The 23,121-nt window shown below is 49.6% G+C and overlaps 1 protein-coding gene across 1 annotated transcript in view; it reads right to left on the reverse strand.

Moving 5' to 3' along the window:
- Positions 1–19,707, reverse strand: part of LRIG1 (leucine rich repeats and immunoglobulin like domains 1) — a 94,338-nt gene extending 74,631 nt beyond the window's left edge. The window contains exon 1 of the mRNA XM_086755339.1: positions 19,163–19,707. Within this exon, the coding sequence (XP_086611465.1) occupies positions 19,163–19,338 (176 nt within the window). The 5' untranslated portion in view covers positions 19,339–19,707. The remainder of the gene's footprint in view (positions 1–19,162) is intronic.
- Between the last annotated feature and the right edge of the window lie 3,414 nt (positions 19,708–23,121).

Genomic DNA, 23,121 nt, shown 5'->3' on the forward strand with positions numbered 1-23,121 from the left:
ATAAGGAATCACTTACTATTGAGAGGGAGGGGAATTATAAAGGTTATTTAAATTAAAAACAAGCTGCACAAACAAACAAACCCCGCCGCCCTGCCCCCAGCCCCGTATCGGCTGCCTGCTCTGCACACGTTATCTGCAAACCGCAGGCAACGCGATTCCCCGCTCCACACTGTTTCACAATCTGCTCGCTCTGAACCTTACCACTACGTCAGGAATTAAACAAACATTTCCTCCTTCTCCTTCTTTGGGGTTTCCTCCCCCCTCTCCTCATCCAGAGCTCGGCTCCAAAGTCCAGCCAGCATGGAGTCAAGGTGTAACTGCCAACTTAGAGAGCTCGGCACGCTCATCGCCTCCAACAGCCCCCCAAATTCATCCATGAGGGTGGCTGGCAGTGGGGACAGGGTACATTGACCCCATTGCAACAGGAAAGCTGAAGGACAGGTGTCCACTGCAGCTTTCCCTGAAAAACAGCCTGCAAAACAGGAGAGGGGCTCTGTGAAACCCCGAGCATTTCTCCCACTGCTCTACTAAGAAAGGACAAATGCACCAAAGCCACCAAAACTCTGTTTATCACGTAAAAAAAATGAGCAACAGAGGGGGAAAACTTGTCTTCCTTGGGAGAAAGGCTACAAACAAGGGCCATGTATGTGTGCCCTCATTCCAAATAGTCTAAAACTGAGATGAGACGAGAGGGGTGGGAAGGGCGAGCGAGCTCCAGCCAGGATGCAGAACCGGTGGCAGCGGGAGAGCGGCCGGGGCCAACGCACAGCCCTTGCCCTGGCTTGGGCCCACCGCTACGGTAAACAGGCAGCCCGACGCACTCCCTAAATCTGAACAGCCAGGGGTGGGGAAAGAGGGCAATACCCAAACGCTCTGCAGAAGTCAATTAAAACATTAGCCAGCCCTAGAGACAGAAATCCTCAGGAAACCAGACTTCATCAGCCCATGTCCATGCAGATTACTGGTGATTACAAGTAACTGCAGCGGAAAAAAAAAAAATTGATTAAAAGTCTTCTCTTACTCTGTCTGTATTTCCAAACAGGTTTATGTTACAAATTTGGGGTTTATCTGCCTTGGAAAACACTGCAAGGGCCATAGCAGAGAACCAGCAAAGTGCGAGCATGAGATAAACAGAGAGGCTGAACATCGGAGAACCAAGTCAGGTTGGCTGAATTTGTGTGGTTGCTGCTATTTAATGGCAATGCCTCGTTAACATTTGGGATAAAGGAAGCTTTTGTTAACAACCTGCTCCTTCCCTACCTCCCCGTCCCTCCCTCAGGGTTTTGAGATCACATTAAAAACACATCCCCAAGCTCCTCACGGGATTTTTTTCCAGCAAAGCCAAGGCTGACAAGACTTGACATTCCTGAAATGTTTAAATGGGGGGAGAGGGAGAAACAACAACATTTTTTCAAACCCACTTTATGCATCAGAGACAAGCAAAAATTGGCCCAGGGCCAATTAAAAAAAAAAAAAGAAAAAATTGAAAATATTTGCGAGATCATCTTAAATACTCGCAATGTTCCCAACGGAAAAGTCCCCGGCTGTGCAGCGGACACAAGCCCCCGTGCCGAATACTGCGCATTCCTGGACAGAGCTGTGGAGCAGAAAGACACAATCGAGGCGATTGACAAGCCACCGCACACGACTGCCAGTCTGTCCCCGAGCGCCCCGGGGGACGTGCCACCACTGGCACTCACCCACGGCAGGTCTCGGGCTCCGCAGTGAAGCCTCTGCGGGAGGTTGGCCGGGAGCCCTTAAAAAACACATCCCAGGGACTTGGTAATGAGCTTGGGATTAAGAAATCCAGCTAATGAACAGCCAAGAGCCAAGAAATCCAATTTCTGCCAAATACCAGAAAAAGTACACTGCTATCAGTAACCATTATATTCATTAATTCACACACTAGTTCATTTTGTAGGATTTTCCAGGCTTGGATTTCGCCTGCCCAATGCTACAGGACAGAACTAGGCAAGGAGAAGGGTCCGGACAGAGCACTACAGCTTGCAATAAAACCCACTGAAGCTGATACAAACCAGATGTGGACAATAACTCCACATGCTCCGAGAGGTATTACAGCTTCGTACGCCAGCCACAGCACACCGAATGCTCCGGAGAGAGCACAGGAGATGCCTCGGGGTGGGGAGCATTTCAAGGGGGCCAGAACGGGTTAATGGGAACCCATGGAGCTTCACTGGCCAATTATTCTTCTTCAGTTTACTAGCACAGAAATTTGGGCATCAAAAGAGGACCGCAGTGTTCCACTCGTGCAATAAACTCCTTTCACCAACATCACTTCACACTTTCCAGAGTGCAAAGTTCACGCTGATATCGTTGGCTTTCTCACTTGCTGCTTTTTGGCACCATCCCGCCTGCTTGGCTGTCCATTAATACGCAATCAGTACATTAAAGGCTCGGTTCCACAATCCCAGCTAGGCTGGAACAGCCTTTTCCAGCAAGTGCTGTCTTGTAGGGGGGACAGAAGTGTAAATGTGTTTAGGTGCTTCTAAATACTCAAAACAAACAAAAAAAAAACCCGCAAACCCTATATTCCTACCAACTGGGTATTACAGAACAAGGGGTTATCACCATCAACATAAACAGCGTCCAGAGAAGACTTGGAAGCTATACTGAATTTGCTCTCATTATGCTTTACTCCTTTACGCACCAGTTACATGACTAAATTCCTGCACAACTTACAGTTGGACTAATCACAGCTCTATGGCAAAGGCGGCTTGAACGCACTGGCGATGAGAAAGTTTCCACCACTGGATCCACAGCTTGGATGCTGTGTACAGTCTCACGAAAAAAAACCCACCTGTTTTTTCCAGCCATCCTCTCATCTTCCAGATTTGAGCAGCAAGCAGGACAGCCCTGCCTCATTTACTGTCACCACAGATCAAAACAATTTCTCCTCTTTCAGGACCACTTTCTCTGCCCCCCACACCCCTCGCTCCTACCAGCTCCGTCAATGCTCCATCACTGCGCACCACTCATCCCAACCAGGAAATGAACTCAGCTTAAGTCCCCCGTTGCTCTCTACAAAAACAAGCCATCAGCTGTTGGCTAACAAGCTCCTCAATTAAACACTATTTATTTCACAGCCTTCTCTTTTCCTGCCCCTGGGCTTGACCATTTCAGCCTCTCGTCCAGCCTGTCCCATCCTGGCCCACCCAGCATCACCTCCTGTCCTGCTTTCCAAACAGGCTCAGAAAACTTACCCCAGCCTCCCTTAACATATTATTAAATCCTGTCTTATTTTTCTTTCCTGAGAGACTAAACATAATTTTATATTGAACTAACAGCCCAAGTACAAGCTTAAAAGATAGAACAAACAGTTTAATTGTAAGGAGTACTAAAAAAAAGCACTTTAGTTGTTTTGGGTCATTTTAAGCCACATCAGTAAGTTTCTGTCCCAATTTTTCAAGAGTTGCTTACAATGGAGATGAGCCCAACTGGAAACCAAAAATCAAGAATCCCTGAACTCTGAAGGAAGGTTTATCTGAGTTTGAGCCTGTATCTGCACTGAATGCAACACAGCCAAATAACATTTCTCCATTACTTTTCTTATCACTATTGCTTCATGTTCTCTCCCCCATGAGCACAAGGTCCCATCAAAATTTCTCCAGGCGGCCCCCAGTCCCATAACTGGTAGATATCTGGATTTACATCAGTGGGATTACAGGAGATCAGCCAAATGTGCACATGCTGGAGGGAGAGGGGACAACACGGCACTTTAAAACTGGAGAGTATTTTTCATTTATAAATAGTTCACATTTTTTGGATGCAGTGGCGGACAACCCGCTCAGTCTGTACCGAAACCAAAGAAATATCATGTGTGAGCACTAACCACAGTGTAGCAGAGATAATAAAAACCAGACAGGCAGCCATATGCAACGAGGCTAGTGCTTTTGGTAGGGGAGGCAAATTAAAAGGAAAATAAACACCAAATTCAGCAACCCTCATGCAGCTGAAGGACCTACTAAATTTCAGAGGGACCCGTTTCTCCAAGTTAGGGTACAAGAGTAACCTCCAGAAGGAAGCCATCTCCCTGCAGCGCTTCCCTGCTCTCAGATGTACCAATGGTTTTAACATCTCTTAGATCGTGGCCCCAGCACGAAGGAGGGACCAACCCAGGTACCTGCAGCACACAGGGACAAATGGATGTCCACGTGGTCACACGAAGCAGGTGCACGACACAGAGCATGGGGGGGCATCCGAGTCCCAGGGCGATACCCTGGGTTAATTAACGTGCACAGGAGCAGTTCAAATTCTGATTCAAGAGAGACCTGGGTGCACTCTTCTAAATTATATATAGGAAATAACTATGAGAAACAGGAACCCAAATTGCACTGTGCATCTTGCAACCATATACCGTGTTTTCACACCCCATGAGATTACCTTTGCAAGTACGTCACACTCAGCATCAGGTGAGGGTTGCTACTGAAGCACCTGAAGTCTCGCTGGGCTCCTTCAGAAGCCTCCAGCCTCACGGACTTCACCAAGAGAACTAATCAAGATGTACTACAAACCTTCCACATCAACCTCTGCTTTCACACCAAGCAAAACTAAAATGAGTGCTGGCATCTATCTTATCCATGCTTTTACAAATGTTTTCATTATTACATCAAACAATAACCTATATCCCACAGAAAAGACAAGTCTTAAAAGGAAGGACAACTCTGCCAAGCAGAGCAACCTAGACTTGGAGCATCTCTATTGAAATCAGCCTGCCAAGACCAATTTGATGCATTTTATTACTGCAAGAAATTCCACAAATATGCTGGTAACCTTTGAGCATCAGTGTTGTTTCCTAGGTAGGGACAAGCTCCTTAAGATATAGACTTTCCAGGTTTTGCAAACATTTACCAGTTTGTATGAGATTTCACAGACAATCCATCTGCCATGACAAGTGCATAGACACCAAACCTAGCAGAAGAGGCTGAGCACCCATCTCTGTTGTGAGTGAAAGCCTACAGCCAGATATGCCTGACTGAACAGAGGTTTGTTTTCAATTATATTTCAGATTCTTCTAACAATAACTGTGTGGCGTCTGGCACCAACACATCTGAGCCTTTGAAGTGGTTCTTGACTTCAACAGGAAGAGGAGGGAGGGCAAAAAGGGAATCAATCAGCAATTTCAGTCCAAGTCAAACCTCTTCTCTAAAGAGAAAAATGTTAATATCACAACCGCCAGCACACCAGAAACGTGCTACCAAAAACAAAAAACCCAAACTAAACCCCATATTTGGCTCGAAGTAGCAACGGGTCTGCACTTTCACCTTCAGAGACAAGGCTGAGATACACGGGTCAATGGTCCCAGACACAGGAGCCTCCCTGCCTCCCAACACCTCCCCACAGCTGCCTCAGGTGGTGTGACACTCCACATCCCCTTCCTGGTCACTCATGCTCCTGTAATGAAATGCTCATGGGAAGAGACATCTACACCAAAACCCCAATCCCAGCAACAGCACAGTTGAATAAGAACAGCAAGACAACGAGCAAAACTTGTTGTTACCATTCAAAAATGCAATTGCTGGCTACCCAGCCTGAGGGAAAGGGCAGCCCTTCCACTTTCATACTTCTGGGCTAAAGCAGCAGCTCCCACTCAGCTCTTCCACAAAAACTCACTGTGAATGTTCATTTGGAGCATCTACCACAGACCAGGAAAGCGGCACACGGGTGCTGCGGGGTGTTGGATATGGAGTGCTGGTGAGCACAAGACTGAGCCACCTCTGGACGAGCTCAGGAGAACATCCCCAAGGAGACTTCAGCAGGGTTTGAGCACTGGTTTGCAGTGCCTGCAGGTCCAGCAGCTGCTTTACATCCACATTTCCCTTTCACCCAAGCCCGTGTTTAGGTGGCTAAACTCCTTTTCAGATCTAGCCTTAAATGACATTGCTAAGTTCACTGGGCAATCAGCGGAAGAGCAGGGCAAACAAACCTCATTTTTAAAATGCATATCTTCTTTATCTGATTTGTTCAAATAAGTGCAGCTGTGGTTTAACAGCAAGAAGGTAGCAAAGCACAACAGCTCCCAAGACCGGGGATGGTGGTTTTGATCGGAATGATGTTCATTTGAAGACGGATAAAAATGCCTTATTCGTTTTCCCCAAGCCTTGCCCAAGTCCTACCAAACTCTTTTTGTTAGGTCAGGCAGTTTCTGGAAACATCTTCTGGCTCAAAACATTTGCAGAATTTCAAGAATCTGCTCCACAAATCTTGAGGCTGCTTTGTTCAGGAATGCTGACATGTGGGCAAAGGGAAACCAAACTGTTCCCTTGAATACTGCAGAAAACTTTAAAGTCTGCCCAGGACAAAAAATGCAAGACTCAAAACTGAAGGAAGCGTGGGTTTTCTGCTGCATTTCAAGTATCACCCCACATACACTTTTCCAGTACAGGAACGCGGTCGTGCCAGGACAGTCCGCATGCCTAGCAAGGCTGGTGGCCTCCATCTGCTCTCCTCAAAGCAGGGCTGGAGTTAGGAATGAATAAATAAAACAGACTTTTAGATCGAGTTTTCCTGGCCTTTACGAAGACGATCGTGCTGTGAAAGAGCTCTGGGCAGAGAGTCTCTTCTCCCCAGACAGGATCCACCCACTTCCCAATGTCTCCCCGTGCACAAGCACCAAAGGGTAAGCGTGCACTTGGTCTTCTGCTCACACAGCTCGTGGGACAATAATTGAGTTGTCCTCTGGAAATACCCCCTGCATTCCAAGAAGTGAGAAAACTAGACCTCTAGACTGTAAAGTCTAAAATTTATAGGCTTATATTCGGTCAGATGGATCTTCACTGCTTCAACTACAGAACCATTTTCAGGCCAAGGAGTCTTGCCCAGGCCAGCAGAAACAAGGCCCAGCTCCTTCTTCAGTGCTGCATCAGTGTGGCATTTATTTCTGCCCTGCTCCCTGACGAATCCCAACAGACATGATGAGACAAGAGCTGTACAGATGCTTTCGACTCCTGATTGCCAGGCTGGAGGACCCTGCATTTGGCCCAGCACTGTGATGCTGAATCAAGGGTGGAAAGCAAACACTGCAGCAGGCAGGGCACAGCTCAAAGAGACACATACTGCCCCAAAAGCAAGTACTACACACACACACACAGAAATACTGTTGATTGACCTTGGCTTGAAAGCCCTCAATGGAGGTGGCCACAGAGAACAGGAAAGGAGGCAGCAACGAAAGGCACAGTGGAGGGAGAAGTCCCAGAGGGCTCCTCCCCAGCTCATCCTCTGCCTTTGCTCTCCGCGGACTCAGACCTAAATGGGAATCCTGGGACTCCTTCCCACACCATAGGAGTTCCAGGAGAAGGACCAGCTCAGCTCCTCTGGGATAGGCATGCCCAGGTGGCTCCAAAACCATCCAAACAAGCCGAGGGACTCTGCACTTGAAACCGAAGAAGCAGTAAAACCATCAAAAGTTATTTCAGCTGCAACAGACCATAACCTCCCCAAAACATTTCAAGGCACATTTTCAACCCACTCCCAATCCCACCCCAGTCCCACGAGGGCTGTTGCTGTTATTGTCTATCACACAGCAGCATCAGGAAATCTGCTTCCCAGGGGGTTGGAAATTTTCCTGCTGCCAGCTGCAAACAGCACGGGGAGCCCAAAGGGAGGGGACGGAGCAGACTGGGGAGACGGTGGGCAAGGAGATTTGAGGGATGATGCATCCTGCAACGGCGAGGCAGACGATTTTATAACTGGTGGTCAGAAATGCTCAGGAAACCATAGAGGAAGCAATTGGAAATTGTTGGACAGGGAAACTTCTCTGTTTTGCTTCCAAATGTGCAGGTCCGTAAGTCTGCACCGAATTCCTCCTCCTTTGGCCACATCTCTCACAAACAAAGCAACATTAATTAGCACACAGCCCAAAAAATGTTCAGCTGCCACCTCCTCCTCCCCCCTAAAAAAAAAAAAAAAAAAAAAAAAAAAAGGTGGATTTGTGTTGTTTTGACTTGAAAAAAAAAAAAAATTATGAGAGGCCTACATGGCTTAATCACACACAGCTTGTTCCCCAGCAAGCCTCACGCTGGCATTACGACTTGCACACAGGGTGCCTGAAAACCTCGCCTTCGAGCTGGCTCAAGTACTCACAGCTGGAGGGTGAAGCAAACAAAGTAAACAGCAGCAACCAGAGCCTGCACGCACCGCCGGCTGCTGAAAGGGACCATCACCTGAGGACGGGCTGGACAGAGGGGCATGCAGGGAAGGTGTTGGAAAAAAAGCTTGCGCAGTCCGAATAAAAGGAAAGCCTGGGAGCTGGAGTGAGCCTGGGAGACGCAGAGGGATGCAGCACAGTCCCACTGTCCCTGCCAGCTGAAAGGCCAGCTCTTGTTAAGCTGACCACCAAGTGGTAGCACTTCAGACACAAGTGCTAGGAACCAGCAGGGAGAAACGCTATAGTGAACAGCTCGGGCTGCTGCTTGGCATCTCCAGAGGATGCTGCCCAGCTCCGCCCTCTCCCCACACTTGCTATAAAGCTCAGATCCCAGGAGCAACCGGAGCAGGCAGGAGCCCCAGGCAGCTGTCCCTGCCCTGCCACGGTGCTGCCGGGGAGCAGGGAGATGTGCAGACTCCAAAGGGTCACCACTTCCCACCTGCAGCCGACTGCTCAACACCCATCAGGCCACGAAGGCATCTTCTTCCTGGAAGCTCTGCTCCAAGAAGGGAGCAGCAAGTTGCCAAAAACAACTCAGCTGTGGTCATGATGGTCACAAGGGCTTGCTGTTTTGGCCAAGATACTCCCTCACCATACAGGTGGCATGGCTTTATACAGAGAGAAATGACCACACTGGTCCCCAAAGAGGCCAGGATTCAGGTGCTGCCTCGACGGTATCCCCTGCTCACGAGAACAATGCGTGGGGTTACCCAGCACCAAACCCTCTGCTCCTCCAGGCATTAGCTAATACCACCAACATTCCAGTGAGCCTCTGAACCCCTCCTTCAACAACCTCCTAACACAGACAAACACACTGCTTGGTGGGGCTGTGTCTCACAGCTGGGTCTCCATTATCCACTTTTCCTGCAGAGATGGTTTAATGGCACCGCTCTCCCCTACAGGGAGTCTTTGATGTCTCATACAGGATAATCTCACACTGCTTCCCTTCCCTCAGCGGGGATACTGGCACGGCCACTCTCCCCAGCCTGCTGCCTATGAGAGAGGCAGGAATTTAAAATGTGAGTTTTCTCCTCAAATGGAGTTGAAGTTGGCCAATGGTACTACAAGTTCTGGTGGAGAGAACAGACGCACACACCATCGCACAGTCTCCTTTCTCAGCACACCTGGGTAAGGGGCAGTACCTGCCTCACAGAGATTATTAAACCAGGGAGAAACAAAGCCAACCGCTGTTTTAAACAGATAATATAAGCCAAACGCATCCTGTCAGATCTGTACGACTTTCTGTCCAAGGAGATTAACTCAAAGGCCAGTACACATCTCTGCTGCTAAGGTCAGCAAGAATGAAACCAGAGCTCCTGGAAGGCGTTCAGCTCACCAAGTCGTTAAAAGCCAAGCAACTTTGCTGGGGAGCTGGACTCGGCCCCACAGAGATAAACAGACGGATTTACTAAAACTGCAGGAGCTGAAGCGAGTCCCACATGCATCCCTGCAGACCGGAGAAGCAGGCTGCCGGCTCCTGGTTCAACAGGCAACAAACCAAGTGACACCACTCGAGATGAAAAGTCCTCAGAAACCACGGGTGAAGCCTCAGCTCTGCAGACCTCCTCCCAAACCAGAAAACTCCTCTCCCAGTCACACAGCAGAGGTGGAGCCTGCGTGGGCACCATGTTATTAACTTAAACTATCTGCTAACCTACTGTAACAGGAAAAGTTCATTCCTGGGCTCTTACGAACAAAGAGTCATCTGAACCCCTTAAGTTCATCAATCTCAGCAGCTTTTGGATGGTGATCATCCCAGTAACAAAGGTTAAGTGGAAAGGAGGATAAGCAAGGGGTGTAAAACCCTGTGAAATTATAAAGACAGCACGACTCTCACAAATGCTTCCAAATCAGAGAGGTTTGGAAATACACGTCATCTTATTTACTGGTTTGCTGCAGCGTACGTGCCTTACTTCAAAAATAATCCAAAGGTGTTTGAAAGCCAAGAATTCTGACTTGTTTAAGGAAGAAAAGGGAGGAATAGAGTTGTTTATAGACTAACATTGATAGGAACAGGACAAAAATATGCTTAGCAAAGGAAAAGTGGAAAGCATTATGACACCTTTCAAAATAAAACATCATATGGTTTGTTTAAATCTCCTAGAACAGGACAAGTCTCTCCATTTTGCCAAAACAAATGAAATACAAGCGTGGCTCTGACTCTGCCCCCCGGGTTCAAAAGGAGACAAAAGTTTATGGTGAGTTTAATGGACAAACAGAGCACGGAATGCTCTCCTGGCTCACCAGCAAGGCCAGACCACAGATGTTGGAGCAACAAGCACGGGCCATCCGCCTCGTGTCAGCAGCACTTGGCACTTCTGCACTGCCCGTGCCATCGCCAGACAGGTGCGGGAGGGATGGAGTAAGTGGGCACAAGAGAAGGGGAAGAGGGTGGGGAGCTTCCAGGTGCCGCTCAGATCATGGTACCACCTCACCCTTTGCAAACAACAGAGGGGTCACTGCTGGCACCGGCCACACACGCATCCCTGCCATACTCTGTCCCCACATCCCCTTTGGGCTGCGAAGGCTGGTGAGAAAAGAGGCAACCCCGTGGCTCCACACACCTTCCAGCTCCAACTCAAAGCAACGACACCGTGCTGGGGAAGAGCCAAGTTACCTGCACCCAGACCAGGCTGCTGCAGGAACAGCCCACGCTGCCCAGACCACTGGAGGGTATGCTTTAGGTCTGTCCTAAAGGAAAGCTACTGGTGCTTTTTCACAGCTCTTGAGCCTGGGTGGACTGCAGCCAGCCAAGCACTGCTGGGATCGAGCCGCAGCAAAGCGAGCAAAGGCTACTCAGGGCTGTGCCCCCGGCAGCGGTGGAGGAGAGGAGCTCCAGCCTCCCCCCACACTCAGCAGAGGAAGGAGAGGCACCAGTGTTTGGACAACTGGAACACATTTATGGGGCGATTTTTCACAGGGCCTCCAGCCAAGTGGTTTCCTACGATAGCCATTTTATTACCCACGATACAACACACAGACCAGGAGCTCCCCATCCATGAGGTCCCTCACCACCCCACCCCTGCGGGGGCATCACCCACAGCAAGGCCCACCAACGGGACACCTACACACCCAGGACACCTCCAGCATCGCATCCTTAAATGCAACCAGAAGACAATGCTCAGCAAGCCTGCCATCTCCACCTGAATATCTTCCACCAAGTCCTGGGCACCTCCAGTTCAACACCTTCAATCCCAGTAGGCACGCAGGCCAGCAATCAAACAGCACCAGCCAAGCACTGCCGCACACGCTGCGAGCACCAGCCCACTGGCCAGCCATCACTTTTTAAACGTATTTTCTAGATGATAGATAACACAGAAAACCTCTGTTTATATTGGCACACAGCAGGCTAAAACAGACTTTAAGTGCAGTTATAAAACAGCCCAGTCTACACCAACTAAGCAAAATGTGTTCTGAACTTGCAGGGCAGTACTTGGAGAGACGCTCGTTAGCAGCTGGTGTTGATGGTGAACTCTCCAGGGCAGAGTATCCACAGCACTGAAAGACAACCGGGTCCCATCCTGCCAGGTGCCCACCCCAAAAGCACAGGCTTTGGGCAAACAGGGGGAGACACATCAGTGGTGAGGAGGGACCCATGTCCCTACGTGTGGGGAAGCGGCACAGCCCCGACTTTGCATCTCTCATTTCCTCCGTGCATCTGAGGGCTTGTCCTGTCTTTCAGCAGTGAGCAAAAACCTGCCAACTGGAGGAGGTGGTCTAAAAAGCATCTTATTTCAAGATTTCACAGCCAAATTTCCACTGAACTCAATGGATGCATTTTCTAATCTGAAAGGATTCATCTAAAAAACAGGTGCCTTCCACAAACAGGAAACATTTGTGATACACACCCTGTACAGGGGAGTAGCTTCTACAATAAATATATTTAAGACAACACCTCTGCAGATTTCCAAAATCAATGAGATTTTTGGACCTCCTGGGACAAAGACACCAAAAGAAAATTCACAAATAAAAGTTAGTGACTTAGGACAAGTTCTCTTGCACACAAAACTTGAGCTCCAGAATAAAGCTTTAGCCAGCTAATGCATTTTTAAATGCAACTTGTGCTTGACACTGGGGTATGCATTTTATACATCCGTAGCTCTGCGTAAGGCTGTTCAACTGCAAAGGTCTCCAGTACTTTTCCTGACAAAATCCATGCAAAGCCATTGCAGCAAACTATGCAAGTGCTGTGATAACTGCAAACAACCAACCATCCTACCTGCATGGCCAGCGCGGTTAACATTAACAAAAACCAGGCAGATGGCTACAGTTTGAGACCCGTCTTCCAATTCTTACTCAAATCTAAAAATGCAACCACACAGAAGTGAACCATGCTCCTGGAATTGGATGTGACACATCATCAGGTCTTGAGAAGTGCCCCCAAAATAGCAGGGCCTGCTTCTAGACTTCTCAAAAATTATATGGTTGCGGCTTGAGAAACAGCGTGCTGAAAGTATAATGAGAGAGCATAACATATTACATATGTTGTGGTCCTGCTCTGAAGCTGGAAAAGGTTGGGGCTGAAGAACTCGGGCTGCAGTGCAGGACTTGGTTAACTATTAATGGATGACTCAGCCACAATAATAATAATACGTATTCCCTGTTCTGTGCTAGCACAATGGCATCCCAGTCTTTGACTCGGGTCCCTGGGCATGATAGGAAAAAAAAAAAAAAGCAAAACATTTCTTAGCACATCATTTAATAACTGGACATACCAGGAAATAAGAAAGATGGTTTATTCACCCTTTGTTTCGCCCTGCAGCTCTGCTCCTTCCTTCACGTGCCACTAAAAACCAGCAAGGGACCTCAGAGAAGAGCTGCTGGTAGGTGCACCAACCTCCCAGGCTTGCATGAAACCACAACCCAGACCAAAGCCATGCTCCATGTTAAACCACTCCCCTCGCCCTGAATGAGGTGCTAATTCTTGCCCAGCCCTGGTCCTGCAGAGCTGATGAACCTGGAGCCTGGTTTTACTGCAGATGGCTCTTCCCAGCAGCATTAGCCTAAATTATCTCCACTCCATTCATCCACATGACCCCATCCAGCTCCACATTGCGAAACAAGGCGATTAGGTTAGCAGCACAAAATGATTACGTTAAAAGCTGATGAGCTGAGCTAACTCAATCCAAGGTGTCTCACAGGGCAGTAAACGAGATCAATTAAAAGCCCTGCAGCCCTCGCTGAGAGTTTCTGGGGGCGGCTGAGTCAGGGACAAGACACAAGTTCTCAGCAGAGCTGGCTACTGAAGAATGAAAGCCATCAGCCCATTTCACAGCCACTCAAACTTCAAGACTTTAACTCAGGTGGGGCTCACACAGACTAAAGCCCTGTCTCAGCAAAGTGCTCTGCATCTGCTTAAATCCCCATCTGAGACAAGACTCCAGCACCAGCTTAAAGTTAAGCAGGAAAGTGAAATCTCACCCATGCTCAAGGAAGCACTGAAGTACCTGAAGAGCTTTGTTGAAGTGCCTGGCCTCCCAAACATATCGGTTTACCACCTCTAGCCTCTTGATGCCAGCAAGTGAAGGGAGAAGGCAAGCAACCTCACATTTTCTCCTTCATCCTTTAAACTCCAAGCAGGAACTCCCACAAGGCTCAGCCACCCCCAAACGCTACATCCACAGAACTGAGGAGCAGTTTACACAGGCAAAGAAAAAAAAAATTAAGCTATATCTAACACATAATAAAGGTTGATTTTCCTAGAGAACAATTGATGGCGTGTTCGTTTTTTCGGCTGCCTACTGAGATGCTCGTTCCCCTGCCCTGGGAATTTTCCCTCCGCAGCTCCTCCTCCCCCAGCTCCCAGCCCATCCATTCTCCCCTTTTCAAACGGCACCCATTGTAAATGACACTGAATATTAACACAGCCCATTGAGCACTTGCTCCTTTTGTATGGGACCCCTGCGTTTCAAATTGCAGTCACTGTAGAGAGGAAAAACCTCAAAGTGATTAAATGCCATGAAGTTTCTCAAAAGGAGAGAGGAATATGCAGAGGAGGCCGAGGGGGTCCTAGAGCCTTTCACTTGAAGCCAGGGGCTTCTGCAGGAGGCAGAAAGGCTTCTTGGTGTGGATATTTAATCCCATTCAGGCTTCATTATGAATCTTGCATGTACTTCTAATCCTAGTCTGATTGAGATAATTTCTGCCCCAGCTGAGGCTCAGTCAGGGATTAAGATGAGAAGATCAGACAGCAGTTGCAAAGGGCTTGCTGTTAACTGCTGTTCTCCAGTAAGTGCCAATAAACATCGCGGCATGCTGAGGGTGGTCAGCGAATCCACTGACACATGTTCACACAGGAAGGGTGGATTTATTTGCAAGTGCATGTATTTATTTGTGCATAAGCAGCAGGCCTGGAGAGGCATTGCTTTGCGAAGAGAGGCTTTGCTGTTACCCCACCGGTCCCAAGCTCCAGAGCAGCAACTGCAAGGCTGCAGGGTGCAGAGCCACCTCACAGCTTCAGGGCTGGAGATCTTCCTCCAGCGAGGCCACCGCAGAGGACAATGCTCCAGGAAGCACCAAACCCCTGTGTGTCATTGCAAGCTCAGCAGGATTTATTTTACAAGCATCACCAGCTCCCAGCACTGTCCCACTTGAGCAGGAAACTTTCCCCTGGACCACCACCTAGGAGGGAGCTGCTGGCTTTGCAGAATTTCTTTGGGTTTCCACTGCCTTTCTCCAAGAGGAAGGAGGGGGAATTGGCCACCTGCATCAATCTGCATCCCCCTCTCCCAAGCCGACCTCCCGAGCCCAGCGGCCGCCTGGGCAGCCAGCGCACGGCAAGGGCTCCGCAGCTGCACGCCCAGGGTGACGATTACTTAATCTTTGTTCCATTATTTCAGCAGGGCTGGAAGTAGGACATGTAGAGGAGGAACTGCCAGCACTCCCCACTCCTGGCACCGTCAGCAGGAGAGTCCCCCCCCACCGCCTTCTCTTCCAACATCTGCAGAGGAGCACGAGAGCCACCAGCACCCATCTCCAAGGAGCACCATGCACGCAGGCAGTGGCACAGCAAGTTTTCTGTAGAGCCCTGCTGTGCTCTACCAACTAAGCAAAGAAGCTCCCCTGAGAGCAGAGTAACAAGACCTAACACATTAAAAGCCCAGTTTAGCACGAAATTTACGTTAACAGCTAATTTTGAGCACAAACATTCCGTTTTGTTGCCTTCAACAAAATCTCTTTGTGCGTACACACTTGAGCACAGCAAGAGCCTGCTCCTGACTCCTAGCTCAAACGCACTTCCAGGCCCTAAAACCATCGACAGGCACGCACAGGATTTTCAAAAGCCTCCAGATGCTTTGCCCAGCTCTCTCCAGAGAGCAGCAGCAGCACACAAACAGCCTACATCCACACAGCTGGTGCCTCAGGGCAACGCACGCATAGAGCCAAACCCCAGAGCCTCCCTGGGAAACCAAGAGCAGCTCCTCGTCCAGCTCTCCCAGGCACTGTCAAGGACCCTGCCTTGTTTCCAGACGTGCCAGGCACACACCAAACCAGGGGGCAGAGGGTCTGTGCAGGGATGCCCAGTATCCCAAAAACTTCCCCTAGTCATCTGGGTCACAAACACACAACATACCCCTTTAAAATAAAAACTTTCGTTCCTCCAGACCGTACCAGCAATGAATTAGCTATCCACCTGCTCTTCCGTAGCCCCAAAGCCTTCTCACCATTTAACGGTGTATCCGAAATACTACTGCTCTATCACTAAAAAGGAAGGAAAAAAACCACCTCTCTCATACGTGACACCTAGGAGAAACATCTCTTCTACCACTCCTCAAAAATTAAGATGCATGGAGAGACAGAAGCTGACGGTGCAGGGGATGTGCCATGTCATCAGCACTGCTGGAGCCCTGACCTGGCTTCTCTGGGCATGAAGCATCCTGTACTCACGCTTCGCCTTAAAATTTATTCCACATATTACGCTAACATAAAAACATGTCTTTTGGTGTTTAAGTCTAAAGTTTGAAGCATCTCCAGCAGCTGCAAAGGAGCGCTGCACAGACACTGTAGCGCAGAGTGGGATTCTCCCGGCATCCCCCGCGGACCAGGGGCTTTGCAGAGCTCCTGCGGGGACGGTACGGGTCACACCAGAGTGTTGCAACATGCCCTACGCAGCGCTGCTCAGCACTTACATAAGTGGCATGCAGTACTGAGCTGCCTGTTGCTTTTAAGAGAGAGAGGGGAGAAAAAAAAAAAAAAAAAAAAGCCATCTGTGCCACGCTGCATTAACTGTGACTGCAGTGCACCAGCCCTTCTGCATATCAGTTATGCCTTCTGAAAGCTAGGGAGAAAAAATTACAACTCCAAGCTGTACTGCCAACAGAGAAACAACAATAGTTTCAAAAGATCCCAGCGCTTTTCCTCAGTACTGATAGTCCTGTTGACAAAATACGCAGTGCAATTAAGTCTGTTCCAGAACCCTCCCCAGTGTGCAGAGCCACATTTCCAACCCTACAAACAAAAGCTTTGAAAACAGACTCCAAGCACTGCTTCAGCCTTGTGGCACACATCAGGAATAAAAGACAAACTGCTAAGGAGGGGTTTTTCAATAGTACTTTAACGAAGTTAAAGCACAGCCAGTAAGAGTCACCGAGAACAGGATTTATCTCGTCTCCTATTAGCGATTGAACATGCCCAAGCTTATCACCCCGGGGAAGCAGACACCTCGGTGAGAGACACAGCCTGTCCAGAAGTGATGGGAGACGAGGGATGCACAGCTCCGACACCGACCGTCTCACGCCGGGGCACTCGCACCCTCACACCGTGCTCCTGCATCAGCCCAGGGCTGCTGCAAGCCTTCACGTTCGCTTTCTGCTTCTTTAAAAAAAAAAAAAAAAAAAAAAAAGCAGAGAGAGTTGCACAGAGATAACTTTTCTCCAGCACCTGGTGGTGCTTTTATAGAAAACATTAAACAACTAAAAAATTAGTTCACCATTTCCCGCACTAGAAGTTACCATTTATGATCCTACCAAGCATGAAAAAGTTTGCTTCAGCTTTGTGTCCCTAAACTGAAATTAGCGATTTAAGTGATTTTTAGTGATGAGAAACACTATTACTTTAAAAACAAAAGGACATCTGCTTTTTATATTAGTTACAGAGAAGGAAAAAACTCTTTAATTCTGCATTGTCTGATATGAAAACCACCACAAATTTCCACTTTAGCCAATTCTTTGGTTAGTTTAGAATTTACAAAATGACAAACCGTATTCTGTCTAAGTGGTTAAAAGATCTCCAGCAGTAGATTTATACACATGCTATTACTTCACCAATAAAATTTAAACTGAACTCAAGACACTCAAAAATCCGTTCCACATAAAAAAAAAAAAAGACACTCCTGGGTATTAGCGCTCCCCCCAAAAAAACACAACAATAAATTTGTTTAGACTGGGCTATTAATGCATTTCTCTGCGTGAGCAAAGATACGCTGTCCTATTTTAAGAGGCACACGGGGATTTTGGAATTATGCTGAGAATACTAAAAACTTGCTCTGAAAGATGCCCAAGGCTGAAGGAAGGATCCTTCAGAGCACACAGCAACAGGTGAATGGGATGAGTCAGGGTTTTAATGCAGAAGCCACGCGTTCCTCTCGGTACGACATCAGACAATTTCATGTAAAACATGGCATTTCTGCAGCCAAAAGTGAATAATACCAGGAGAACCTGACAAACCTCTAATAATTCTTCTTAATGAAGAGCTGGACGACATCCAACAAAACTTCAGTGGCCGTTCTCTCTCCTGGCAGAGCTGAGGAGAATGTATTACAACCAGGGGTTTTATAGATTCAATAATCTATTAAGTCTGTTCAAACAGCAAAAAGGCCCAGCAACAGAAGCACTGAGGCACTTTTGCCTCTCCCTTTCTGGATCCTTTTTTTCCCCCAAGGTTAGCTGACTGTCGAGGACACTTATTTTCACAAGTTTACGACACACACACATTCCTGCAATGGGACTGTCAAATTAATTGAGCTGTCAAAGCCCAGCACACTTTCTCCCCAAATCTCCGCTGCCTGATGTCGTATTTCAGACCTTATCAGGTTGGAGCAGCAGCAGCGCTCGGCAGTTACACAACCGGAGCAGAGCCGCTGCACTTTACGGGAAATGGCAATCACGCTGTCCCGCGCTTGGGCATACACCTGAACATTTTAAAACACCCTTGCAGGAGGAGAAAAAGAAAAAAAAAAAAAAAAAAAAAAAGGAAAGTCACAGTGCCGTTCTAACCACCAGGTGCTGGGCTATAAGCTCAGCTGCCATCCAGGACATACGATACACTGCAGGTTAGTAACTCCGATAGATGGACAAGAACCAAGGCAACGGCAGCCAGCCACGCAGCTTTTACTGGAAGTCACCTGTTTTGGTTTTTGGGTTTTTTTTTGTTTGTTTGTTTTTTTCTTGAAACACTCCAACAGCACCGCAAGAGCCCGCGACTCCGTTTCAGCCCAACGCTCGCTGCCTCGCCGGCTTTCACACCTCACCAGCTGGCAGCTGGAAAGGTCCGAAGGGAGAGCACGGGCCCGGCACTGGGGTCCATATTTGGGCACCTGGGTGCAGGGTGCGATGCTGGGCTGGGGCGCGCCCCGGTATGGAGCAGCAGGCCGGGCGTGGGATGGATGTGTCCTAATAAGGATCGGGGAGCCCGGCTGGCCGCTACCTCCAGCCGGGTCCCATCGCTTGATACCAAACCCGCTCCCGGCTCCCCTTGCTCCGAGACACCGGTACGGAGGAAGGGGAGGGCTGGCCCAGCGAGGGACCGGCCGGGCAGGGAGCCCCGAGCTCCTCTCGCCCGGGACCAGCATCGCGCCCGCCGCCTCGGGTGGGAGCCAGGGGAGACACCGGATCACCGGAGAAGTTTCACACCGCGCAGCTCCGCGCCTACGAGGCGGCAGAGACCACTTCACTTTAAAAAAAAAAAAAAAAAAAAAAAAAAAGTGAAAAATAACCTGGTGTTCTTGAGGTTTTTTAAGCCCCTTCCTGCCCCACGCCCCCTCCCCAGCCCGGTACTCACACATGCCGCGGCCAGGGGGGCAGGTCCTGGGGCAGGGCGGGCAGCCCCAGCCCGCCGCAGCTCAGCAGCTCCCCGCCGCAGGCACAGCCGGCGGGGCAGTCGGCGGCGGCCGAGCCCAGCAGCAGCAGCAACAGCAGCGCCGCCGCCCCGCCGCCCGCCCGTGACGGCACCGCCATTTTGTATCCGGCACCGGAGAAGTTCCGAAGCGGGAGGAGGCGGCAGGAGCGGCCCCGGCGCGGAGCACAGCTGTAACACCGCGGGCTCCTCCGAGCGCTCAGCGCCGCTCCGCCGCCCGCAGCATCGCCTCCGCCGCCGGCGGCGCGGCGCTGCCCCGCGGGGCGGTCACGGCACCGGCATCCACCCGCCGACGGGCGGGCAGGCGCTGCCGAGCGGGTCGAGTCTGCGGGAAGCGCCTCCTCCTTCACGCCGCACGGCTCCGACCCGACGGCCGTTGAAGCCTTCCCCTCCTCGGTGCGCTCCCTCGGGGCTGAGAGCCGCCGCCGCGCCGCTCCCGCAGCTGCCCCGTCGCTCCCCGCCCAGCCCGAGCGCCGCTCGCCGCGGACCCACGTTGGCTACACCGCAACATGTAGCCGCGCCGCCCACCGCGCGCCCGCCCATTGGCTGGCGGGAGTCCACCGGCGGGCCCGCGCGCCACGCCATTGGCCGGGAGGCCCCCCCCTCGGCGCAGAGCCGCGGCCCCCCATTGCTGCGGGCTGCCCGTCAATCAGGGGCGTCGGGGCCCGCCCCCCTTTCCCACCTGAGGTGTGAACGCGGGCCCCCGCCGCCCCCCCCCGCGCTGCCCCTCTTAAAGGGGCCGCGCTCCCCGCTCCGCCGCGGAGGAAGCGATTTAAAATTTTTCCTCGCGTAGATGCGGACAGTCTGCTGCAATACCAGGGCCTGGAGGCTCCCCCACGGCCCGGTGTGCTCTTCCCTGGACAACATAAAGTGTCCGAGGGGCCACACTCCTGAGGGACACACGTGTCCTGCCATGAGCCAGGCACAGGATTCGATTAATGATTCGTCAAACCTAAGTGGCTGCTCTGCTTCACAAATTTACCCCTGTTTTTGAAAGCCCATCACACACCAGGTGTAAGGGAGCATATAGTCCCAAATGAGTGGAAGCCCCACTCTTTGGACAGCTGCAGCAGGATCATTACAGACAAAATTAATCTTGGAGCATGGACACGCTCCGAAGAGTGAATTCAGAGACTGCTCCTGAGCCTAGTGGAGAGCATCCAACTGGCTTTGGGCAGGTTTGGATGTGGCTGGCACAGAGTTCAGGGGGAGGAAGCCCTTGGTGGGCTCAGTGCACCCAGGGTGGGTGGGAGTGGGGTTTAACCCCAGACATCAGCCCAGCCTTGCACCATGAGCGACCTGGGGAGAAGGGAACTGCAGAAGCCTGCAGTGTCTCTTCCCCACGCAGGATGCGGAGGTTTGGCATCCCCTCGTGTCTCACAGGGAGCAGGAGGTCACGTCTGCTCTCCATACCCACGCCTGCAAACCTGCAACACAGAGAAGCACCGCATCAAAGCATCATCAACTGAGAGAAGAGGAATGGAGATGACAGGCCAGCCTTTGAGAGCTATGAAGAGTTGGGGCTTTTTAAGGCTGGGCTTCAGTATTCCTGCCTGTGATCCTAAAACTGAGCCAAGACCTCGCGAGGGCTTTCTCTTCAACCGCAGCATTGGTGATCACAATTATGAAATGCTACTTTGATTATGTGAGGGAAGGTGTGAGAGGAGACGTGTTTTTGGAAGCTAATGCTCTGAATGAGGATTTTCTCTTCTCCTGCCTATTCTCCTTTTCTTCTAGATTTCTTACAGACTCCGCAATGGAGCAATTAATTTCACTGACATAATGCACAGGGATCTTCTAGGTTACATAGGCAGCTGCCTGCCACAGACAGCAGCTGGACCCAAGAGCAATGCGGAAGGACCGAACCACAGCCCCTGTGTCTCCTGGCTACTTTGGTTTCTGGGAAGGTGTGTGCAACGTGCACTGGTGAAGAGCCTGGAAATCCTCAGGGAGGAAGGTTTAGCTTTGGGAGATGACCTGGTATGAAATGGAGAAACTAGGTTTATTGATGGGGGCAAGATCTTGCTCCAGGATGAAGGGTTTATGATTTCAGCATCCCCACCTGAAAGCTCGACCATGCACCGCAAGAAGCAGCGTTAGGTATTGCTGGTGTAGCATTTCCCTTCTCTTCCCTATTTACTCTTGACAGTCCACCTGCGCAGCAACTGTTTGGCCTCTGGGACAGCTTTGGCCATATCAGATTGCAGAGATTAGTGATACATGGAGAACACAACCTCTGCAAAAGCGTCTCCCCGCTCAGCACTGGGGTGACCAGGACTTACAGGCATCCCGTCCCACAGAATCACACCTTCCCGGGGACCAAACGCCCTGAGCCTGGGTGATGCTCACCGGTGTCGGCACCCTCGGCGGCGCGGCCGGGACGGCTGCTCTCCCCCAGCTGCGCTGGGTCTCCAATGACACCTTTCAGCACGGACACTGCGGATACTGTGTGGGCCAGCCCTCAATCTTTCTGTGAAGAATCAATAGCCATTATTTATAGACAGAGGCTTTCACTAAGTAAAACTTAGGGTTTAGGCTTTTGTTACACCAAGGGGGAGAAATTCACATTATTGTGGCTTAGGTTCTTATTTCAGCCTTCAAGAACTGGAGAAAAGAGAAGAATGGCTTATTTAGTCCCCTACATTATTTGAAAGCTGTTTGCAAACTAAAAGCAAGAGCTCCTGCCCCTGGGGAGGGAACCTGAGGCAGGAAGGGTAGATGTATTACAGAAGGTGGTGCAGTCTTATACAAATATATAGCCGATCTAAAATTATGTCTTTAGTTCTTCAAGGTGAGAAACCCAAAGTTAAAGGCACTTTCATGGAGCAGATTTCTCTTGCCTGATGGGGAAGGCATCATGAAAAAAATGTTTGGTTCTTTTTCAGTGGTTTCAAATTCAACACCCAAACTTTTTACTTAATTTTAAAAATTAATTTTAATATTTTCAAATTACCCTTGCAACCCCTGACCTCAAGCCCCGCTGATTTAATCTCACCCATTCATCTGAATCACCTCACGTTTGCACAAGATCACCGTGCACTGAAAACAAACCAGGGAGGGCAGTTGGTAGGAAAAGATTATTCTCGCAGCCGCGCTCTCCCTCCTACCCCAGCCCGTGCCTTCGCTCGAGAGCAGTCTGTGTGCAGCATGGAGGATGTTTCTTCCTCGAACCTCATTAAATCTAATTAAATAGCTTACAAAAGTATTTATGAAAACAAATTTTAAAACAGCAAAGGCATGCCAACAAGGAAGATATTTCTAACTCTGCCGGTGTCTTTTTGTGGATTTGGAGTCGGTTCAGAAGTGCACACTTGGAAGGTAATTGCTGACAGCATGCAGAATCCATCAAGCTATAATTAACACTCTGCTATTATTCTAATTGCCTCACTCAAGCTTCTGTGTTTTTTAATTGTACAGCAATTTGCCAATAGAGAATTTAATTGCAATACATATTTTATACATTTTGGGACAAAGTACCATTATTTCCACTTCAGCAAAAGTGTTCTTTAGGTTTTAATAGCTTGCTTTATTCTTTTCTAGGATTTTTTTTTTTCTGCCCGATAAAGGAATTTGATTGCAACCTCTTGTGAAATTAGTAATGATATAACATTCAGGAGCGCCTGGAGGCTTCAGTTTGGATCATGACTCTATTAAGCTAGGAACTGTACATACATGTAGCAAGACACAGCCCTGAGGAGCTTGAAATCTAAACAGAGAAGACAAACTGAGGTGAGAACAGAAGTATTATCCCTGCTTCACAGCTGGGGAACCGGAGCCCCAGATGACTCACCTGAGGCGACCCCGCGCACCTGGGGCGCAGCCAGGATCTCACACCAGCCCTGAACACAGGGCACCCTTCATCTTTAACACAAACTTATCTTCTG

This window comes from Chlamydotis macqueenii, chromosome 10, assembly GCF_036417535.1.
Source record: "Chlamydotis macqueenii isolate bChlMac1 chromosome 10, bChlMac1.mat, whole genome shotgun sequence".
Taxonomy (NCBI): domain Eukaryota; kingdom Metazoa; phylum Chordata; class Aves; order Otidiformes; family Otididae; genus Chlamydotis; species Chlamydotis macqueenii.